The sequence below is a fragment of the Equus quagga genome, chromosome 3 (assembly GCF_021613505.1).
Source record: "Equus quagga isolate Etosha38 chromosome 3, UCLA_HA_Equagga_1.0, whole genome shotgun sequence".
Taxonomy (NCBI): Eukaryota; Metazoa; Chordata; class Mammalia; order Perissodactyla; family Equidae; genus Equus; species Equus quagga.
The window spans coordinates 68561816-68582599 of NC_060269.1; the positions used below are offsets into that span (position 1 = coordinate 68561816).

The window sequence follows — 20784 nt, forward strand, 5'->3', positions numbered from 1 at the left end:
ATCTTTTTGAGTTAGTGTTTTCGTTTTCTTTGGATAAATACCCAGAAGTAGAATTGCTGGATCATATGGTAGTTCTATTTTTAATTTTTTGAGGCATCTCCATACTGTGTTCATAGTGGTTGCACCAACTTACATTCCCACCAATAGTGCACAAAGATTCCCTTTTCTCCACATCCTCACCAATGCTTGTTATCTTCTTTTTGATAATAGCCATTCTAACAGGTGTGAGGTGATATCTCATTGTGGTTTTGATTTGCATTTCCCTGAGGATCAGTGATGCTGAGGGTCTCTTCGTGTACCTGTTGGCCATCTGTATGCCTTCGTTAGGAAAATGTCTATTCAGATCCTCTGCCCATTTTTTAATTGGATTGGGTTTTTTGGGTTTTTTTGCTATTAAGTTGTATGAGTTCTTCATTTAGGCATGAGTTTATTTATTTGTGAGTTATTTATTTAAGGGTGAGTTCTTTATATATTTTGGATGTATAATATATAACATATATTATATATATATTAACCTATTATCAGCTGTATTATTTGCCAATATTTTCTTCCATTCAGTAGGTTGTCTTTTCATTTTGTTGATGGTTCCCTTTGTTGTGCAGAAGCTTTTGACTTTGATGTAGTCCCACTTGTTTATTTTTGCTTTTGTTGCCTCTGCTTTTGGTGTCAAATCCAAAAAATCATCACCAAGAGCAATGTCAAGGAGCTTACCACCTCTGTTTTCTTTTAGGAATTTCATGGTTTCAGGTCTTACATTCAAGACTTTTGGAGTTAATTTTTGTTTTTGGAAGCTTCCTTCTTCTGTTTTTTGGAAGAGTTTGAGAAGAGTTGGTATTAATTCTTCTTTGAATGTTTGATAGAATTCACTAGTGAAGCTGTCTGGTCCTAGACTTTTGTTTGTAGTGAGTTTTTAAATTACTGATTCAATCCCTTATTAGTAATCAGTCTGTTCAAATTTTCTATTCCTTCATGATTCAGTTCTGGAAGGTTGTATGTTTCTAGGAATTTAGCCATTTCTTCTGGGGTGTCCAATTTGTTGGTGTATAATTGTTCGTGGTAGTCTCTTATGATCCTTTGTATTTCTGTGGTATCAGTTGTAACGTCTCCTCTTTCATTTATGATTTTACTTATTTGAGCCCTCTTTTTTTCTTGGTGAGTTTAACTAAAGGTTTTCAATTTTGCTTATCTTCTCAGAGAACCAACTATTGGTTTTGTTGATCTTTTTTATTATATTTTTAGTCTCTATTTCATTTATTTCTGCGTTGATCTTTATTATTTCCTGCTTTCTGATAACTTCAGGCTTCAGTTATTCTTCTTTTTCTAGTTCCTTGAGGTGTAAAGTTAGGTTTTTTATTTGAGATTTTTCTTGTTTCTTGAGGTAGGCATTTATTGCTATGAACTTCCCTCTTAGAACTACTTTTCCTGCATCCCATAAGTTTTGCTATATTGTATTTCCATTTTCATTTATCTCAGTGTATTTTTTATTTCATTTTTTTATTTCTTCATTGATCCATTGGTTGTTCAGTAGCATGTTGTTTAGTCTCCACATATTTGTAAATTTTCCATTTTCTTTTTGTAATTTATTTCTAATTTCATACCATTGTGGTTGGAAAAGATGTTTGATATGACTTCAGTCTTCTTAAATTTGTTAAGACTTGTTTTGTTGCCTAACATATGATCTATACTGGAGAACGTTCCATGTGCATGTGAGAAGAATATGTATTTTGTTGCTTTTGGATGGAATTTCTGTATATATCTGTTAAGTCCATCTGGTCTAATGTGTCATTGAAAGCCAGCATTTCCTTATTGATTTTCTGTCTAGATGATCTGCCCATTGATGTAAACGGGGTAGTAAAGTCCCCTACTATTAGTGTATTGCTGTCTAATTTCTCCCTTTAGGTCTGTTAATATTTGCTTTATATATTTAGGTGCTCCTATTTTCTTTTTCCCGAGGAAGATTAGCCCTGAGCTAACATCTGCCAATCCTCCTCCTTTTTCTGAGGAAGACTGGCCCTGAGCCAACATCTATACCCATCTTCTTCTACTTTATATGTGGAACAGCTACCACAGTATGGCTTGCCATGCGGTGCCATGTCCGCACCTGGGATCCTAAGTGGCAAACCCCGGGCCACCGAAGCAGAATGTGCGCACTTAACTGCTTCACCACCAGGCTGGCCCCTAGGTGCTCCTATGTTAAGTGTATAAATATTTACAAATGTTATATCCTCTTGTTGGACTGACTCCTTTATCATTATGTAATGCCCTTCTTTGTCTCTTATTACAGTCTTTGTTTTAAAGTCTATTTTGTCTGATATAAGTACAGCTACCTTGCTTTCTTTTGATTTCTATTTGCATGGGATATCTTTTTCCATGCCTTCAGTTTTAGTCTGTATATGTTGTTACATCTGAAGTGAGTCTCTTGTAGGCAGCATATAGATGATTCCTGTTTTTTTATCCATTCAGTCATTGTATGTCTTTTCATTGGAGAATTTAGTCCATTTACATTTGAAGTAATTATTGATAGGTATGAAATTATTGCCATTTTTTAAATTGTTTTCTGGCTGTTTTGTAGTTCCTCTGTTCCTTTCTTCTTCTCCTGCTTTCTTTGTGGTTTGATGACTTTCTTTAATGGTATGCTTAGATTCCTTTCTCATTAACTTTTGTGTGTCTACTATAGGTTTTTGCTTTGTGGTTACCATGAGGCTTACATATAACAAGTTATATTTATAACATTCTTTTTTAAGTTAATAATAACTTAAGTTTGAATGCTTTCTAAAGCTCTATACTTTTACTCTCCTCTCTCATATTTTATGTTTTTGATGTCAGATTTTACATGTTTTTATCGTGTGTATCCCTTAAGTAATTATTGTAGTTACAGTTATTTTTATTTTTATAGTTTTTAAATAATTATTTATTATTACTATCTGGTTTACTAGAGATGAAATCCTTTAGCTTTTGCTTGTCTAGAAAGCTCTTTATCTCTCCTTCAATTCTGAATGATGACTTTGCCAGGTAGGGTATCCTTGGTTGGAATTTTTTTCTTTTAGCACTTTGAATATATCATACCACTCCCTTCTGGCCTGCAAAGTTTCTGCTGAAAAATAGTCATATGGGGGTTCCCTTGTAGGTAACAAGTCGTTTTTACTCTTGCTGCTTTTAAGATTCTCTCCTTGTCTTTGACTTTTAACATTTTAATTATAATGTGGCTTGATGTGGGTCTCATTGGATTCATCTTGTTTGGAACTCTCTGGGATTCCTGGATCTGGATGTCTGTTTCTTTCTCTAGGTTAGGGAAGTTTTCAGCCATTACTTCTTCAAATAAGTTTTCTGCCCCTTTCTCTCTTCTCCTTCTGGGACTCCTATACTGTGAATGTTGGCCCAATTGATGTCCCATAAGTCCCTTAAGCTATCTTCACTATTTTTCATTCTTTTTTCTTTTTGCTGCTCTGATTGGGTGAGGTCCTCTGCCTTGTCTTTGAGTTCACTGATCCTTTTTTCTGCTTCATCTAGCCTGATGTTGAGCCCCTCTAGTGTATTTTTCAGTTCAGTTACTGTATTCTTCAGCTCTGTGACTTCTGTTTGGAACTTTGTCATATTTTCTATCTATTTGTTGAAGCTCTCACTGTCTTCATGCTTCTCCTGAGTTCAGTAAGCATCTTTATAACCATTACTTTGAACTTTTTATCAGTTAAATTGCTTATCTCTGTTTCATTAAGGTTTTTTCTGAGGTTTTATTTTGTTCTTTCATTTGGAAGATATTCCTTTGTTTTTTCATTTTGCTTCACTCTCTGTTGGTTTCTACATGTTAGATGAAACAACCACTTCTCCCAGTCTTGAAGAGTTGGCCTTGTGTAGATGATGAACATTATTGTTCAACCCTGCCCTGACTCTTGGTCATCTCTCAAATCTTTGTGCTTGTCCAAGCAGCCTATTTTATGTTTAACAGCTCCCAGTAGATTAGGGTGTGCCAAGACCAGTCAGTGTCCCACTAGCTGGATTACAGTAAGCACCTAGATTCAGGCTGATTGGAAGACAGAACCTCAGGAAACAGCTTTTAAAGGATACAGATATATACAGTCCTGTGGGACTGCAAGTGTAAACCCCGCTGACCCCAGAGCCAGGTGATCTGGAGATGTCCCCTGGGCAGCATTCTCAAAAATCAGGGCTCCAGACAAGTGTACAAGCTTCATTCTGAGAGATACTAGGGAGCTCTAGTGAGGCAAGGGAAAAGCACAAAGATGGTGACCCTGGCCTCCATTCTCGGAGAGCCCCTCCAAAGCCCCTGTAAGTGTGCCAAACCAGCCTGCTCCTCAGGCCAAAGCTCCTGGACAAGCAGATAGGCCTCTTTCTGATAAAAACTAGGGCTGTGCCTCAGTTTTCTCTCTGTGCAGTGCCCTGGGAGTGACAGTCTGCCAAGAACTGTTTCTCTGATTTTTACAGCCCCATGGGACCCAAGAACACAAGCCCCCTGGCCTTCATGGCCAGGCAATCAAGGGGCATCCCCTGGGTGGCAGCCACAAAAACTGGGTCACCAGATGTGTGTAGAAGCTACCCTCTGGAAGATACTGGCATTCTGGAGCACAGCAAAGGGAGAGCATGAAGATGGCACTCACCAAAAAAGGAAAAAAAAGGATGAGAAAAAGAAAAAATAGAAGAAAAAGAAAAAAAGGGGAGAAAAAGATGATGCCTACTGGAGAGCAGGAAGATGGTGCCCCCCTAGCCTCCATCCCTGGAGAGAATCTCTTGCCCATTAGACCAATGCTTTAAACTTAGGAAATGAGTCTTTCACACAAAGCCTGGGCACTCTTCAAAGGGCTGCTTCTGTGCTGTGCCTTGGGGTGGGTGAGTCTGCACATGGGCCTTTTAAGAGATGTTTCTCAGTTTGCCACCATCCTGTGGGTCTCGTGGGCAGGAGTCCCATTGGTCTTCAAAGCCAGATGTTTTGAGGGCTCATCTCTCGGGTGCTGGTCTTAAAAGCTGAGGTGCCCAATATGGAGTACTAACACTTCACTCCTCAGGGAGAAACTCAGGGTTTTGAGTTCCCTCGCCATTGTGGGTCACTGCACCAGGGGTGGGATTGCGTCTCAGCCTTTCCTACCTGCTTCAATGCGGTTTCTCTCTTGTTTACTCGATGTGAAGGAGTCACTCCACCAGTTTTTAGGTTTTTTTCAGAGGAAATTGTTCCATATATAGCCATAAATTCAGTGTGTCTGTGGCAGGAGGTGAGTTTAGGATCCTCCTACATTGCCATCTTGAACCGAAACCTGGTGTTTTTGACAGTAGCCATTCTAACAGGTATAAGGTGCTATCTCATTGCGTTTTGATTCACATTTCCCTGATGATTAATGATATTGAGGATCTTTTCATGTAGCTGTTGCGTTCTTTGGAAAAATGTCTATTTAGGTCTTCTGCCCATTTTTTAATTGGATTATTTGGTTTTTTGCTATTGAGTTCTGTAAGTTCTTTTCATACAGACCTTCCTCGACTTAGAATGGGGTTACATCCTGATAAATCCATCGGAAGTTGAAAATATCATTAAGTCGACAATGCACGTAATAGACCTAACCTAGCGACCATCGCAGCGTAGCCCAGCCTACCTCACACGTGCTCAGGACTCTTACCTCAGCCCACAGTTGGGCAGAGGCCTCTAACACAAAGCCTCGTCTATGAGACCGTGCTGAACGTCTCCTGTGACGTACTGAACTCTGCGCTGAGGGTGACGAGCAGGATGGCTGTGTGGGGACAGGGTGGCTGTCAGTGTATCGGTTGTTCACCCTCGTGATTGCGGGGCTGACTGGCAGCTGCAGCTGCCGCTGCCCAGCATCACAAGACAGGACTGTCCCCCAAAGCGCCAGCCCGGGCAAAGAGCGAAGTTCAAACTTCCAAGTACGGTGTGTACTGAATGTGTATCGCTTTCACACCGTCATAAAGTAGAAAAATTCTAAGTTGAACCATCCTAAGTCAGGGGCCGTCTATATTTTGGATATTAGCCCCTTGTGAGACATGACTTGCAAATAGCTTCTCCCATTCAGTAGGTTGCCTTTTCATTTTGTTGATGGTTTCCTTTTCTTTGCAGAAGCTTTTTAGTGTAACGTAGTACCACTTATTTTTGCTTTTGGTGTCGGATTCAAAAAATCATCGCCAACACATATATCAAGGAATTTACTGCCTATGTTTTCTCCTATGAGTTCAAGGGTTTCAGGTCTTACATTAATCCATTTTGAGCTAATTTCTGTGTATTGTGTAAGATGGTCCAGTTTTCCCAAGACCATTTATTGAAGAGACTGTCCTTTCCCCATTGTATATTCTTGGTTCCTTTGTCATAAATTAATTGATCATATATGCATGGGTATATCTCTGGGCTATTCTATTCCATTGATCTATGTGTCTGTTTTTATGTTAATACCATACTGTTTTCATTACTATAGCTTTGTAATATAATTTGAAATCAGGGAACATGATGCCTCCAACTTTGTTCTTCTTTCTCAAGAAAACTGTCTTTTATCCAGCCAAATAGCACACGGTAGGCATTTAATAAGTATTGCATTAATGGTTGGGGATCCTTTCATGCTTCTCTCCACTGGAAGGTCCCACCTTTGAAGAGCTTGTTGGAAATATCAAAGACTACGAGGAAGGCCGTTAGGTACAAAATACTCATGTATTTATGAACTCATGACCAAATTAAATATGAAACCTTATATAAAAAGAGGTGTGGGTTTTTTCTCCCCCATCCCCCCATTCTCCTCTGAAGCAGCTCCGAGTGACACAAGTGCAAGGGTGTGTATTCTTGCTGTGGGACTTGCTCCTTCCCTTCTCCCCTCTGTGCCTCCAGGCTTGCCCTGCATGGGTGGGTTTCCTGCTGACTCTGGATCTCCAAGTGCCAGGTTCCTGAGGAACTGGAATTCAGCATCTTGCCCCTCCTTCACCTCCCTGCCCTTCCCCCTGGGAGAGGGACACTAGTCTTGGCCTGGCTCCCCCACAGCCTCCCCAGGTGGTGTCTCTGGGTTGCACCTGGGCCTGCTGGGCTCTAGTGTGGTGCAGGCTGGCTCTGACACAGCATTTGGGAAGGGGGTGGTGGGTCCCTGAGGGGTGAGTCCACCCTAGTTGCTGGGGTCATTCTGTGGCCCCTCTCCTGTGGGCTTCCTGCACCTCCTGGGCCACCTTCACTTTCTCTCCCCACTGCATTCTCATCAGTGGGTCAGATGGCTCAGCCCTGCAAGCTCCTGGAGACCCATTTCCCCTCCTTTTGCTCTTTAGGCCTCGGCTCTCCCTCTTACCCAGAGTCCCTGGGAGGCCCCGTGGCCCCACCCCTGTCCCTCTTCCCAGAGCAGTCTTCCCCTTGGGTCCTCCCCTCGGGTCCTCAGCCTCCTGCCCCTGCCCATTGGCTCCTCAGCTTCACCCAGAAGCTACAGCCTGCAGGCTCAGTGAAAGGGAGGCTGACCAGTCAGTAGAGGGCAGCACACGTCTGGCTTCCCAGCCAGCCACCCTGCAGGAGGACTTGGAGGGGAGGCAGCCATAGCCTTGGAGAAGTCTGGGGCTCGGACAACAGTGGTCATAGTCACTCTAGACCTGCCACCTCCTGCTCCTCCTCTTGACAAAGACGTGACGTCAAACCTCTAAGTCTTGGCACCACAAAAATGTTGCACAGGTTTCCTCTGTTTCTGGGTTTGCTCTATCCCAAACCTAAAGCCAGACTCTTGGTGGTGGAGCCCATCCCAGGGCCGTGGGACCTAAAGCCAGACCCTCTTCTTAAAGCATCTTTCTGAGGTGAGGTGAGCCCAGGAGCTGTCTCGCTGGCTCCACCCCTTATCAGAGAGACTCTTCCCGGTCTAAGAAGGGTGTGGGGGGAGCAATATGGAGCAGGGCTAGAAAACAGGAAGGGTCGGCATGGCCCAGCTTTTCCCCACAAGCTGATCTTGGTTTTGCTCCTGCTTTAGTCTCCCTTTTTCTCTTTCCCTTTTACCTATCCTAAACCAGCACTAAGGAAAGTCATGCCCTGTGATCCTTCATTACAGGGACTCCTAGTCTCCAAGTCAGTGCCCTTTTACCTGACCTTTGACTCCTACCCCAACCCCCCACCCCCAACACATTCACATCCTGTGGAGTCACCCTCTGAAGGTGAAGAGGATAATCTGTTTCTCATCATGGGCAAAAACAAGGGTCCAATGCCATGTTGGAGCCCTGAGACCACCCCTTCCCTGCCCCCTGAAACCTCAATCCTTCATGCTGAAGGCATGGGATGGGTGCTGCCCCGCAGAGCCAGCCAGCAGGGCCAGGGCAATCTCAGCCACAGCAGGTGACAGGTTCTTTCCTGACAGGCACTGGAATCAATTCTACAACCTAAACCTTTATCTCATCAACACGGGTCTCCTCTTTAGCTTTATAAAGATGTAAGCTATACAGGGTCTTCTGTTTTCCTTTCTTCGAGGGAATAGAGGCTAGAGTGTTTTCATTGGTGGTGATTGTTTGTCGTTGTTTAGGATTTTTTGCTAGTTTTACCCCACTCCATAAGAAGCCGTGCTAACCAGAGGCGAGGGGAAGAGCCCAGAGGAGCATGGGATTGCTGTGCCCAGACCCCCTCACCCCCTCTTCTCTCTCCCCCGTTCCGGCTGCCTCCTTTGGTACCCATCTCCACATCTGAGCGGTGAAGGAGGGAGGAGGGAGAACTTCCTCATGGCACCAGGAGGCACTCCTGATAGGCCAGAGCTCCCAACCACCTCCGCCACCCTGTACCAGGCCTGGCTGCCGACAGCCCTGAGAGGGAGGCTGGCAGCGTGCAAGCCTCCCACTTGTGGCATCTGGGAGCTACAGCCCAGGATGTGGAAGCCTTGAGTTGGGCTCTGAAGGCTTAATTTCTACCCTGACTTCTCCAGTGAGGATCTGAGTAGACTCCGTATGGAAATGCCCACAAAACATTTGCAACCATCAAGTCCATCAGTGGAAAATCAGTGGCAATAGGGACAGGACCTTCCCTGCGTGCACACCGTGGCTCAGTGGGAGGAGGCCGCCTCCACAGACCAAGACACTCAGCCTCATGGCTGGGAGAGTTTTCCCTTCGACTCTAGGGTTCTCCAACCCAGAGACAAGATGCCAGAACTCTCAGCTCTTTCCCTGCTCCCCACCTCCCAGCTGCTGTCACCTGCCCTGCTTTGGGTTGGGGACCTGTGCAGGGAGTCCCTGTCCTGATCCACAAGGCCCGTCCTCTCTTGCTGCGCTGTGTTGGCTGGTGAGAACAGCTCCGCCCTCAGGGTCCCGGTTATGTGGGTCCCCTTGTCCCTGGAGGGTGGAGGGGGCGATGCAGAAGAGCAGAGGGGCAAGGGCAAGTGGGGACGACAGCAGCAGGGTCAGAAGAGGGTGGCAGCATCTCAGACCACGGCCGAGGAGGAAGACGGGGACGACGAGGAGGCCGCCGATGAGGATGGCGAGGAAGGACTGTTCCAGAACAGCCACCGCCGCTTGGGTTGCCGCTTCAGGTGCAGATAGTCCTCCTTCTCCCGCTCCTTCCGCGCCCTCTGGTAGTGATCTTCCTCCTTCAGGTACCAGACGGGCGGCCACCGGTGCTTCTCAAAATACTCCTGGTTTTCTGGAGAGAACGCAGCAGGCTTGGTTAGAAGGAGGGCAGAAGGGGCCAGAGAGCAGTGGGACGCGGAGGGCGTCCGGGGACCTGCAGGGCCTTCAGTGCGGCCCGGGCCCTGCCTTCAGATGCCCCGCCTCGAGCTGCAGAGCGCCCGACAGGTCAACTGCCCGGCGAAGGAGGGGCCGTTGGCCGCCGGAGGCAGTGGTGCCTGGGCCGAGCTTCTAGCACAGGGAGGACCCCCGCGGGCGGAGATGGAGGATGCGGGAGGGGCGCGGGTGAGAGCAGGGCTCCTGCTCCGGGGAGCGGGCACAGGCTACAGGAGGGCATGCTAGCTGAGGGCTCTGCTCCTATGCTGGAAGGCGTGTGGGCCACGGAGGGTTGGAAATCAGAGGCGTGAGGCGATTGGAGCTTTGCTTTAGAAGGAAAACACCAGAAGGGTAACAAGGAGAGAGCGGGGCGAGCGCCCTGGTGGGGCGCAGCGACACTTGGTGGCAGGGAGGAGGGTCCGGCAGAGGGGAGCCCCCGGTGAAGACCTGCAGAACCAAGTAGCGGGAACTGGGGGGCAGCGACACCTCCCCCTGGAGCCCTTGCAGTCAGTTCCTGCCTGGCCCCAGGGCCCGAGTCATTAGGGGCGCAGAGACAGGCCGCAGGGACCTCTGAGGAGATGTGGACCTGTGCTGTCCACGCCGTGTCTTGTGCCCTTTCCTAGGCTTTGAAATCAATGTAGCAGCTCATGAGCAGCATTAAAAACAATTTATATATTTTTCAGTATCTGTACTGGCTCACAATATAAAATGTATTTCTTATTGTGGAGTCCTGTCCAAAAAATCTGAAAAATACCAACTCTAGCCCAGCACGCTCTTTGTACCTGTGAGAAACAGGCCCAGGGAGGTAGTGAGTTGCCTGAGGCCCCCAGCAGCCCTGCCCTCCGGGCCAGCGCTTTCCTGGGCCCCCTCCGCTTGGCTGCATGCACCTCTGCAGGCTGCTCCCCACCTACAAGGTCAAGTTAAGCCCAAGGATCTCAGGCAGCCTCCAGGTGCTCTGGGGTCAAGTGGCGATTTGGACCCAAGTTAAGGCCCCTGCAGCGTGAGGGAGGAGGAACAGGTCCTATGGGAATGCACACCTGGGGACATGGCCTTCGTGTCTCGGGGGACGCTTACCTGGGGACATGGCCTTCATGTCTCGGGGGACGCTCACCTGGGGACATGGGCTTCATGTCTCGGGGGACGCTCACCTGGGGACATGGCCTTCATGTCTCGGGGGAACTTCCGGCATACGTTGTTGTAGTTGGTGCAGATGTGGTGGAGACACCAGTCCGCCAACTGGTACGCACAGTGGAACTGGGGACAGACAGAAGAGCGTCTGTGCTGGGACCCTGGGGCGGGTCTGCATAGACACCTACAGTCACCTCAGACCTGAAGCTTTGGGGCAGGTGGGCAAAGGCCCTGCAGTCATCAAGAGGTGAGCCCACACAAAACTGAGGAGACGGCATCTGACATGCTCCTTGACACCACCACCACCTCTCCTCTGTCCTGCCCTGGGATCCAAAGAGACCCCCTCGCCCCCAGTGGTGGCTTCCTGCCATGTCCACCCTCCTCAGTCCTTCTCTCCGTCAGGGGCCAAAGCAGTCTGCACTCAGGTGTTGACAATCAGGCTTAGGGCGCTGACTCGCCCAGGTGTGTGAGCAAGCCTCAAATCTGCTCTGCTTTCACTTCATAAACTCATGTTTAGTGGTAGAATTTCTGGCACTTGAGGGGGCTAGGCTGGGAGATTTTGCTTATTTGAGAATCAGGAGGTGAAAGTTGATTTTAGATGGAGAGTCCTCAGTGTCCCTTAGATGACCTCAGGCAGGCAGCCACCACATCTACCCTGGAGGCAGGGGCTCCCTCCGCAACAGATTGGTGCCTGAAGTTTCAGTCCCCTCCCCCACCACAGCCCCTCCTCTTGGCACATCAGGGTATGTCCCCTGGCATGGAGGATGGATGGGCTCTGCCCAAACAGGTTCCCTTCCTCCCCCCACCTCCGGCCCTGCCCATTCTCTGCCAATGCACAGACAGAACCCAAAGTTGGGAATGTTAGAGAGATTCCTTCCCCTGCCGTCATACCTGAGCCAGCTCCAGGAACACAAGGACATCCCCGTCAATGTCCACCATCATCTGAGTTGCTTCCATCAGCCCAGTCACTGTGTACTGCTCTGTGACACACACAGCCAGGAATCAGCTAAAGAACCACATGAGTGGACATGCACTCACATACACCCTCTGGCAGGGGCCGATGCAGGGCAAAGAAAGATCAGGACCCAGGGCAAGTCCCAATGGGCCAAGAAAGGCCACAAGCAATTTAAGTCTGCTCCCACCAGTGAGGAAACTGGGATTAGAGCAAGACTTTCCCAGTGGGGTGGGATGGGAAGTGAAGGAGGATATTAGAATCATCCAAGAGGATTTTTCAAGCTACACACATTGGACCAAATAGTCTGATATCTGTAGGGTGAAAGCCCCCAGTGGAATGAGCCATGCATACCAATGGGAGAGGGTATGAAGTCTACAGTTTACTGAGAACTACAAATTAGATCTACAGATTAAACCTAGTTATTTGTGGGGCCAGCCCCATGGCCTAGTGGTTAAGTTCAGCGCACTCTGCTTTGGCAGGCTGGGTTCACAGGTTCGGATCCTGGGTGTGGACCTAGACCATTTGTCAGCCATGCTGCAGTGGCGACCCACATATAAAATAGAGGAAGATGGGTACAGATGTTAGCTCAGGGCTAATCTTCCTCAGCAAAAAACAAAACAAAACAAACCCTAGTTGTTTGTATGAATTTAAATTTTGCAGCAAACTTTATACTAACCTTGCATTTTATGTTGAAATGTTTATATTGAAGAAGTGAACACTCTTAGTCCTGAATTTTAACTGTATCAGTATAAACTCGTAAGGTATTTTATCTTTAAAAATAGAAATATATTTCCCAGCTCAGTCCATGGAAACAATATCCCAGTAGCAATGAGCATCCCAAAGGCACACACTGTAGCCTTGAAATACCATTTCCAACTCTAAGAAACCAGGCCTTCTTAGAGAAATAGCTGATTCCAGGTCTGGGGCAGGAAATGTACAAGATGAACCTGGAACATCTCATCATTCCAGATGAGCAGGAAGCTCAACAACTGTGGGGCCGACCTGCAGAGACGCCTCCCGGGTGACAGCGCAGCAGCGTCTGAGCTTCAGTCAGCATGACTGCAGCTCACTGAAACCAACCAAGTATGCTCAAATCTAGCAGTTCAGAAGAATACTTAATAATACCCAACACATGATAATACTTCAAAAAATTTTTAAAACTAATTGGTCATCCTCAAAGGATGACAGGAAGCAAATTTATCTTGAAAATTGGTAAATGAAAGAAAAAAATGAAGCATACACCTGCCTTTCCTAAATGAACTGTACCACTGGGTAACCCAACAGGAGGTGAGGGGAAGCTTCCCTCTTTCTAGAAGCATTCCGACAGATAAACACAGAGGGAACGACGGAATCGGAATATTGCCACTCCACCTCCCCTTATAAAGTAATGGCTCAGGCAACGATGCTCAAGGGCTGCTGACATCACAAAAAGAGACAAAAGCAGACAATCTATGCTTCTTGATGGGAGAGACGCAACCTGAGGAGCGGTCTCCCCGAGAGAGCGCTGCCTGTGACTCTGGCCTGGCCGCCAGGGCCCACCACCAGGCCACGGGAGAGACAGCCACTCTGGAAATGCGAGCAGCAAAAATCTAGACTTTCTGGACATTAGTGGATCTTTCCCAACGAATAAATTGCAAGGAAAAAAATTTTTTTCAATGGACAAGGTACCTATAGATTATAAGAAACTTAAAAGATACATAAAAAATAAATCCATGCTATGGTGCTTAAGGATGCACACTTGGGTGATAAAACTATGAAGAAGAACAAGGAAATGAGGCCAGAAAAAGTGCCTGAAAAAGAGCAACAAGCAGGGCAGTTACTCTAGGGGAGGAAAGATTGTGATTGGGAGGGACAGGTGCAGGGCTTTGTCGTGGCCGGCAAGGTTGGAGCTCCTGATATAGGTCATTTTGATTTCTAATAATTCATTAAGCTAAACCTATGTGTCATGTACGTGTGTTATATTTAACAATAATAAATAAAACAATGAAAAAGTTTTAAGTTGGAATTAATAGCTTCATAGGAAGCACGTCTCACAGAACACAAAGCATCACCAGTTAGACCCTGCTTGGCATTTTCCACTGATCCTTGACAAAGCACGTACACAACAAATTTGTGTATGTTTTCTAGCATGTATGGCCATGTCATAGGAAAAGTCATTCAAAATCATCTTCTGTAAGCTTTTCCATGCAGCAGGACAGCTTAACATTTTTATTGGCTACCTTGTGAAATTTTAGTGGCTACTATGTGTGCATAACCAGTCGTGCATATATGACTTGTTTCTGATTGCCTGCCATGATGAAACAAACTTGGAGAAGCATCTATATACAATTTTTTCCTTTGGGTCATTTCTTTGGAGATAGTCTTTCTAAAGTTGAATTACTTGGTCCAAGAGTTGCACAGTTTTATGTGCCCTGGGAAAACCACACCACCCTCCCTGGACAGCCGTGGATGACACACTGTTTCAGCTGTCATCTTTGGAAGCCTCTCTCTGGCTCCCCCTACCCTAAAGCCCTTGATGTCCCCAGCTGGGGCCCCTGGACTCCCTCTCCAGGCTCAGCTCCTGGTACTCCAGTTCTGATCAACAATTTCTGCCTTCTTCCTATGACCAAGTCCCACCTTATAACTCATTTCTCACCATGGCATTGCTGCTTCCTTTGTATCTCAGTCCTAATCTTGCCCATCTGCCCAGGGCCCAGCAGCTCTGACCCAGGGTCCTTCCCTGAACTTCAACTCAACATCTTGAGGCCCTGCTCTCTGCCTCCTGACCTGCCCAAGAATATTAACCCTGATATCAATACCAGTACAGGTACCAATGCTAACACCAACAAAGCAAATGCCAATTCCAACATCAACAGGAGCCATCTGTCTGCCTGCATCGCTGGCCCCAGACTCCCTGCATCTGGACAGTCATTTCTCTTGTCCAGCCCCTCACTTGGTCTCCCTATTGCCTCAGTCCCTGCTCCACCCCCAGGGCCTCTGGGGTTGGTTCATTCTAAAAGCTGAGCTCCAGCTCTGACAATCTTTTAGAGGAATTAGGAGTGGCAGGTCAATGTTTGTTGTCTGTTTTTGGAAGAAGAAAGAGTAAGTGAAGGTGGAAGAGAAGGAGGAGGAAAAGAAAAAGAAGAAGGAGAGAGAAAAGGAAAGGAGGAGGGGGAGGAGGAGGAGGGGAAGGGGGGGGGGGAGGGGGAGGAGGAGGAGGAGGAGGAGCCAAAGGGTGGGAAGGTGGAAGTGTGCTCCACTCTCAACTTCTTAAGCTGGCCTGAGTGAGGTCAAGCTAATAGGAACACCACGTGCTATCATCGATTGGAGAGCACTTTGTGGGGCTGAAATCACCTCTGGAGAGAGCCTATAACATGACCCATCAAGCGTCTCTCTCACACACGCTTCTTTACGTCTATGTCCCCACCCAAACCCCAATACACACCGATATAGTTCACTTTTTGTAAACGCATTCCCTTGGTGCTAGCAGCCTGTCCCCTAGGAGGAGACAGATGAGAGGAGAAATAATGACTCCTGAGGTTTCCCTGCCTTCTCCCAGGAGGTCCCTGAGCGCTCTGGTTAGTTACCGGTGAGGGCAACCAAGTGCGGCAGGCAGAGGCGGTTGGCCAGGATGATGAGCTTCATGTCATCCAGGTCGGGGCTGGAGGTGAACATGCCCGTGTAGAGGTACTCCAGCACCGCCCTCATGCAGCTCTTGCTTGTGTAAGGAAACACAACCTGCGGTGGGAAGGAACAGAGCAGGCTGCGGTGAGGCCCAGCTTTAGGGAGAGTCACTCAGTTCGGAGAAACTGAAAAGGCCCTGGCCCACATCGCTGGTCTCCCTCAGACAGGGAGCCACCCCCAGGCTGCCCCTACACCTGCTCAGAAGCCCCCTAAAGGCCTGCTTCCCAGAGCAACAACCTGTGCGGAGCCCGTCTGCTGACAGCCCCAGCGAGCAGCGCTCTGATAGCTTTTTAGAGGACCTGGATCTCACTGGCATCCTCCCGAAGCCATTCCGGCTTGGAGGATGCTTGAGGGGCCCTTCTAGTCACCTAAGCCTACACCCCGGGCCCTGCCGGCCCTGCAGGGAGCAGTGCAACTGGGATATGGAGGGAGCAAAGCCAGGTGCTCGAAGCTGCTGCTTCGGGCCTCGGGGATGTCTTCGGAGCAGCGCAGCAGCAAAACTGCTCTCATCAGACACAAGTCTCCCAGCTGCCCTGGGAATCGCCTGGGCTCTCAAGCTGGCTTCCATGGTGCTGAGGAGAACCGAGGGCGGGCAGGCCCCTGGGGCTTTGCAGAGCGCCTCGTCTCACACTCTGCATATCCAAATCCCACTCAGCTTCAAGGATCAGAGACTGACTCAAACCTCAACCCCCCACTTAGCCTTCTACAAGGACTTCCTCCCCAGAAGTCTTAGGAAACTCCTATTCTGCGTCAAGGACACTATGCTGCATTGTCCTTAGCCAAGTTTCCGCTGAGTGTTTGGTGAGCACTTACTAAGTGACCAGCGCTGAGGGGGCTACTTGGTAGAAGTAAAAGACCTAGTCCCCACCTTCAAAAGAAATCACAGACCAGCTGGGAAAACTGCGTGTGGGCACTCCGAACTTTCAGCAGCTGCACAAAGTAGTAGCTTGTTAACTACAAGGCTGAGTGATAGACAATCAATATTACAGTCAGTCAAAGATGGAGGACAGCAAGGCCCATGGCCTGGGCTCCTTGCTTGGCTGGAAGAATGCAAAGGAGAGAACAGACTTAAGAGACTATTTCTAAGGGATACGTTGATAGGCCCCTTCCAACTCTGCCTTTCCAGTCCCAGCGCCTGGGAAAGTAGCAGAAGCAGTGAGAGAACAAGTGAATCAGAGTGGCCCTGATGAGAGGGAAAGGCGATTACACGAAGCTTGTCTTCTATTGTCTGTGTTCTGATGCTCTGAAATAGGGGGCCTTGCTGACTCTGGAGAGACTGCCCCTCCCAGGGTAGCCAATTCCTAGAGATAGAAAAGGACTCTCCTGAGAGCACACCTTTCATATGCCAACCAACCAATCCAGAACCCACACTCACAACCACCTCCTTTATCAGCTGGCACACTCCAGGCCACTATCCCCCTGCCCCCATCACCCCAGGGCCAAGCAGCCAACGACTCGGGACAGACCCTATGCCCCAGAGCGCGTTAAAGTTATGGAAACCAGCCAATCCTAAACCTGCCTGCCCTGCCTTGCCTGCTTCCCGTGGAAAGCACAGCAGAGGCTCCTGTCCACATTCTCCCCTTCCTCCCCCTGCCTCCTGACCAGCCCTGGTGCAGCCCTCCGTGCTGTGCATGCCCCTCCTGTTGAGATCTGTGAGTATAACAATCTACCTTTTCAATGGCTGTTTTCTCCTCATCTGTTGGCTTCACCATACCTCAATAACAATAAAATCTACTTTTTAAAACAGTGATGGATTCAGTTTGGGACACACTGAATTTTTTCTAGTTGTTTCACATGTGTCAGAGAGAAAGCAAGCTACAATGTATAGAGCCAAGGAATCAGAAGTCTTGAGTTCAAGTCCCAACCTCTCCTTTCTACTTACACAGCTTGACCCAAGTGACTGAACTTCTCAGGCCATCAGCTTCCTTGTGTATAAAGTGGGAACGCTATGCTATGTATAAGAGGCATGTGTGAGACGATATGAGATAATGGGTTGAAAGCACTTTCTAAACTATAAAGTTAAGATGTTACTACAATTCCCTGTCCTGACATACTGTAAAATCCTTAGCTATGGGAACCATCTCAAACTTCTCTTGGGCCTGTCACTCAGCGGTTAGCACACAGTCAGTGCTGAGAAAAGTATCACCAAATGACAGTGCCTCAGATGCAAAGGATCTGAGTCTCTCTCCCCTTCCCACCCATTCTCATCCGAGCCTTACCTCCCTGGTAGAACTCTCCACAAACGGTCCCCCAAACATGGCAGCCATCCAGTCACAGCTGGAAATCAACAGGGGCTTGTGGGCACTGATGGTGCCATCATCCAGGATGAAGGTCACATCTGTCCAGGAGAAGAGGCACCACATGAGGATGTGGTGAAAGAATGTGAGACACCCAACCCCAAGGGGCGACAGTGTGCCCAGACAAGCTGCCTCCTTCTGAGCCACAAGCTTTGGAGCGCTGTGCGACCAGCTCGCAGGCTTGGGGCACAAGGCTTCAGGAGCACAACTACCACATCTCCAGGACACACAGCAGCTGAGATGACTCAGAATGCTAATCAAACCAACCCGGACTCCTCAGAGGGCTGCTTGGAGGGAACTCCCCTGCCTCCTGGCCGTGAGTTCCTAAGCACATTCCATACCTGAGAAGGTGCCTTTTGCCAAGCACTCCTTAACCCGGTTCGTCCGGCGGACGTGGAAGGCCTTGGTGATCTCCTGGTTCATAAAGGCCTCATTGTTGAGAATGTTGGCCACCATCATGCGCAGATCAAAGACCTCGAGCAGCTCAGCAATGTGGGCAATGTGCATGAGGTCCCGCTCCTTCTCATCCAGCTCCCCTGTGTACAGGTACTTGAGAACGGCCCGGAAGGGCCCCGGCTGGATGGAGTTGTCCATTTTTACCACCACCATCAGCCGGGATTTGTAGGTCAGTGGATCTTCTGCCATCTCTTCCTGGATGCTCACAAAAGCTCGGCTCCAGGAAGACAGCACTCGACCCCTCCCCGGCAGGTACCCTGTTCCATTGCCCCGTAAGATCCCGTCGCTGGTTGAGGCCCGAAGCCCAGCAGGACCAGATCCCCCACCCTCCTCCACGCTCTCACACACATCAAAGCTGGCTGCCCGAAGCAGGAAGTCCCGGCCATGGTGGTGGTGGTGGTGATGGTGGTGGTGTTGATCAGGGTGACCCCGGTGGTCCTCTGGGCGGGGGCCCCCTGGCCCCGAGGGGCCCCCCAGCTCCCCCTCACTCAGGTCCATGAGGAACAGGTCGTAGAACTTGGAGGAGGAGGTGGAGAGGTAGATCTTGTGGGCAAAGATGCGCACCCGCTCCTGCAGCACCAGGATGACATCCGCGCACAGCGGGTCCTCCAGGAGGTGGGCGGGGCACTCCTCACTGCTGGAGGGGGGGTCGGGCACCACGATGATGGGAGGAGGTGGCTTAGGAGGCAGGAAGGGCGCCTGCAGCAGAGGCCGCTGCACATTGCGGAGGTGGGACTTCCAGAACTGCAGGTGCCGGCGGGAGATGAGCGCCGCCCGGATGGCGTTGTCAAAGACGTCCTTGATGCCGAACTTGGCCACCACACTGGTCTCATAGTAAGGGATGCCCAGCTCCTTGGCCACCTCCCGACCCTTTTCCGGAGGAAGGATCTCATTGGGCTTGATGGGCCTGGTGGGTTGAAGGGAAACCAAACTCATGTTGATGGCGGACTGTAAGGGTGGGGAAAAGCAGCTCTCCAGAGCCTGTCTTTCTGCACCTGGTGGGAAGGTCTCTGCTCAGCATCTGTGGCCCTGGCCTCACTCCTGTTCTGCTCATTTCCACTGATCTCTGCCTTTCCTCCTCTGCCTGGCCAAATCCTACCAGTCCTCAGGGCCCACCTCCAATCCCCTCTTCTTCCAGGAGCCTTCCATATCTATGCCAGGCCCTGGTGATCTCCCTAGCTCAAAGAAGTGGTAGCACTAACTACCTCTCTAACAATTAGCACGCCATGTTCCACATTGGTTTTTAACATGTTCACGTATTCAGTTCATCTCTCAGCAATATTATAAGCCCTTTCACGCAGACTACCTCCTGTTCTCCTTCTCTCCTCATGATGCTTAGCCCAGTATTTTCCACACAGTGTGTAATAGATAAATGAATGAATGGATGGGATGGACGAGTGAATGAAAGAATGAGCACTTCTGTTGGCTCTCTACATGAGCTTGCTTCAAATGGAGGGAGAGATGTAAGGCTCAGTGGATTCCCTCAGGGCTGACAGGGAGCCATGGAGATGCACCCCTCCCTCTGTCTTCCTCCTTCCCCTCCCTAGGCACCAGCATCCCCTACCTAGCCAAGGGTCGCCTGGCCCTATTGACAGCCTCCAGGTCCGCGTAGCGCAGGTCCAGCTGGCAGCCCACCAAGATGACAGGTGCTCGGGGGCAGAAGTGCTTGATTTCTGGGTACCACATGGTCTTGACATGGTGGAGGGAATTGGGGTTGGCAATGGAGAAGCAAAGAACCACCACATCGGATCTGGGGGTGGGAGAGTGAGGTTATGGGCAGAGAAAGCAGCGGCAGGTTACCTGGCCCTGAAATGAGGGAGAACATGCCTCCCCACCCCTACCCGTAGAAACAATCCCACATCTGTCCTATGGACCTGCTCACTTGAGCTTACATAAAACGTACAATAATAGTACCCCTAATTTATGTCTAATTTAGCATTTTAGAGCTTCAAAGACTCTCATTTTGACCTCATAGTTACCCTGTGAGTTAGAAATTGCCATTTTTACCATGTCATGGCTCAGAAAAACCATCTCAGAACAGTTCTCCTAATCGCTCAAAGTCACAGAGCTAGCAGGCGGCAGGGCTAGGACTCTACCCAGGCCTCTTGCCCCCAGACAGGCTCCTTCCCCGGCCCTGGCCGCCGCCCCTGCGAGGCTCTGCTGTTGCTATTTCCTCCCAGTTTATATTTCTGAGCTGCTCCATTGCTTGGCTCCCTGAGGCAGCCAGAGGCCTTCCCTACCTCCCATAAGCAAAGCGACGGTCTTTGTGGTGGTCTCCAAAGGTGTCCCAGAGGCGAAGGGAGACGCTGACGTCATCTACCACGTCTCGGGAGCGTTCCAGCACCTGGGTGGGGCAGGGAGGCAGGGAGGCATGGGAATCAAGGCAGCAGTTGTTAGGGTCTCTGCATATCAGCTCAGGGTGGTGCCAGCTCACCGCCCCCCCACCCCAGTTCCCAGGCAGCAAGGGGGTAGAGGGACAGGGCTAGGACCTCTCTACCCTGCACACCACTTTTATCCAGGTGCCATCTCTGCAGACTCAATAACAAGGCAGCCTCCCTGCTGGCCAGAAGACGAGACCCTAAGAGGGCAGACTGTTACAGGCGTGGAAGGGATCTCTTAGGG

At 49.1% G+C, this 20784-nt stretch overlaps 1 protein-coding gene across 13 annotated transcripts in view; it reads right to left on the minus strand.

Moving 5' to 3' along the window:
• Positions 1-6639: 6639 nt before the first annotated feature.
• The window catches only part of RHOBTB2 (Rho related BTB domain containing 2), a 29770-nt gene continuing 15625 nt past the window's right edge, over positions 6640-20784 (minus strand). For 12 of the 13 annotated variants that reach the window (XM_046657611.1, XM_046657619.1, XM_046657618.1 and 9 more), the window contains 8 exons: positions 20403-20506; positions 19727-19912; positions 18048-19069; positions 17629-17747; positions 15313-15463; positions 11683-11771; positions 10812-10917; positions 6640-9583 (listed from right to left, as the gene is read on the minus strand). In XM_046657611.1, the coding sequence (XP_046513567.1) occupies positions 9366-9583; positions 10812-10917; positions 11683-11771; positions 15313-15463; positions 17629-17747; positions 18048-19069; positions 19727-19912; positions 20403-20506 (1995 nt within the window). In that variant the 3' untranslated portion in view covers positions 6640-9365. Of the gene's footprint in view, positions 9584-10737; positions 10918-11682; positions 11772-15312; positions 15464-17628; positions 17748-18047; positions 19070-19726; positions 19913-20402; positions 20507-20784 lie in introns of all 13 variants that reach the window. The other variant, XM_046657624.1, reaches the window with a different exon arrangement.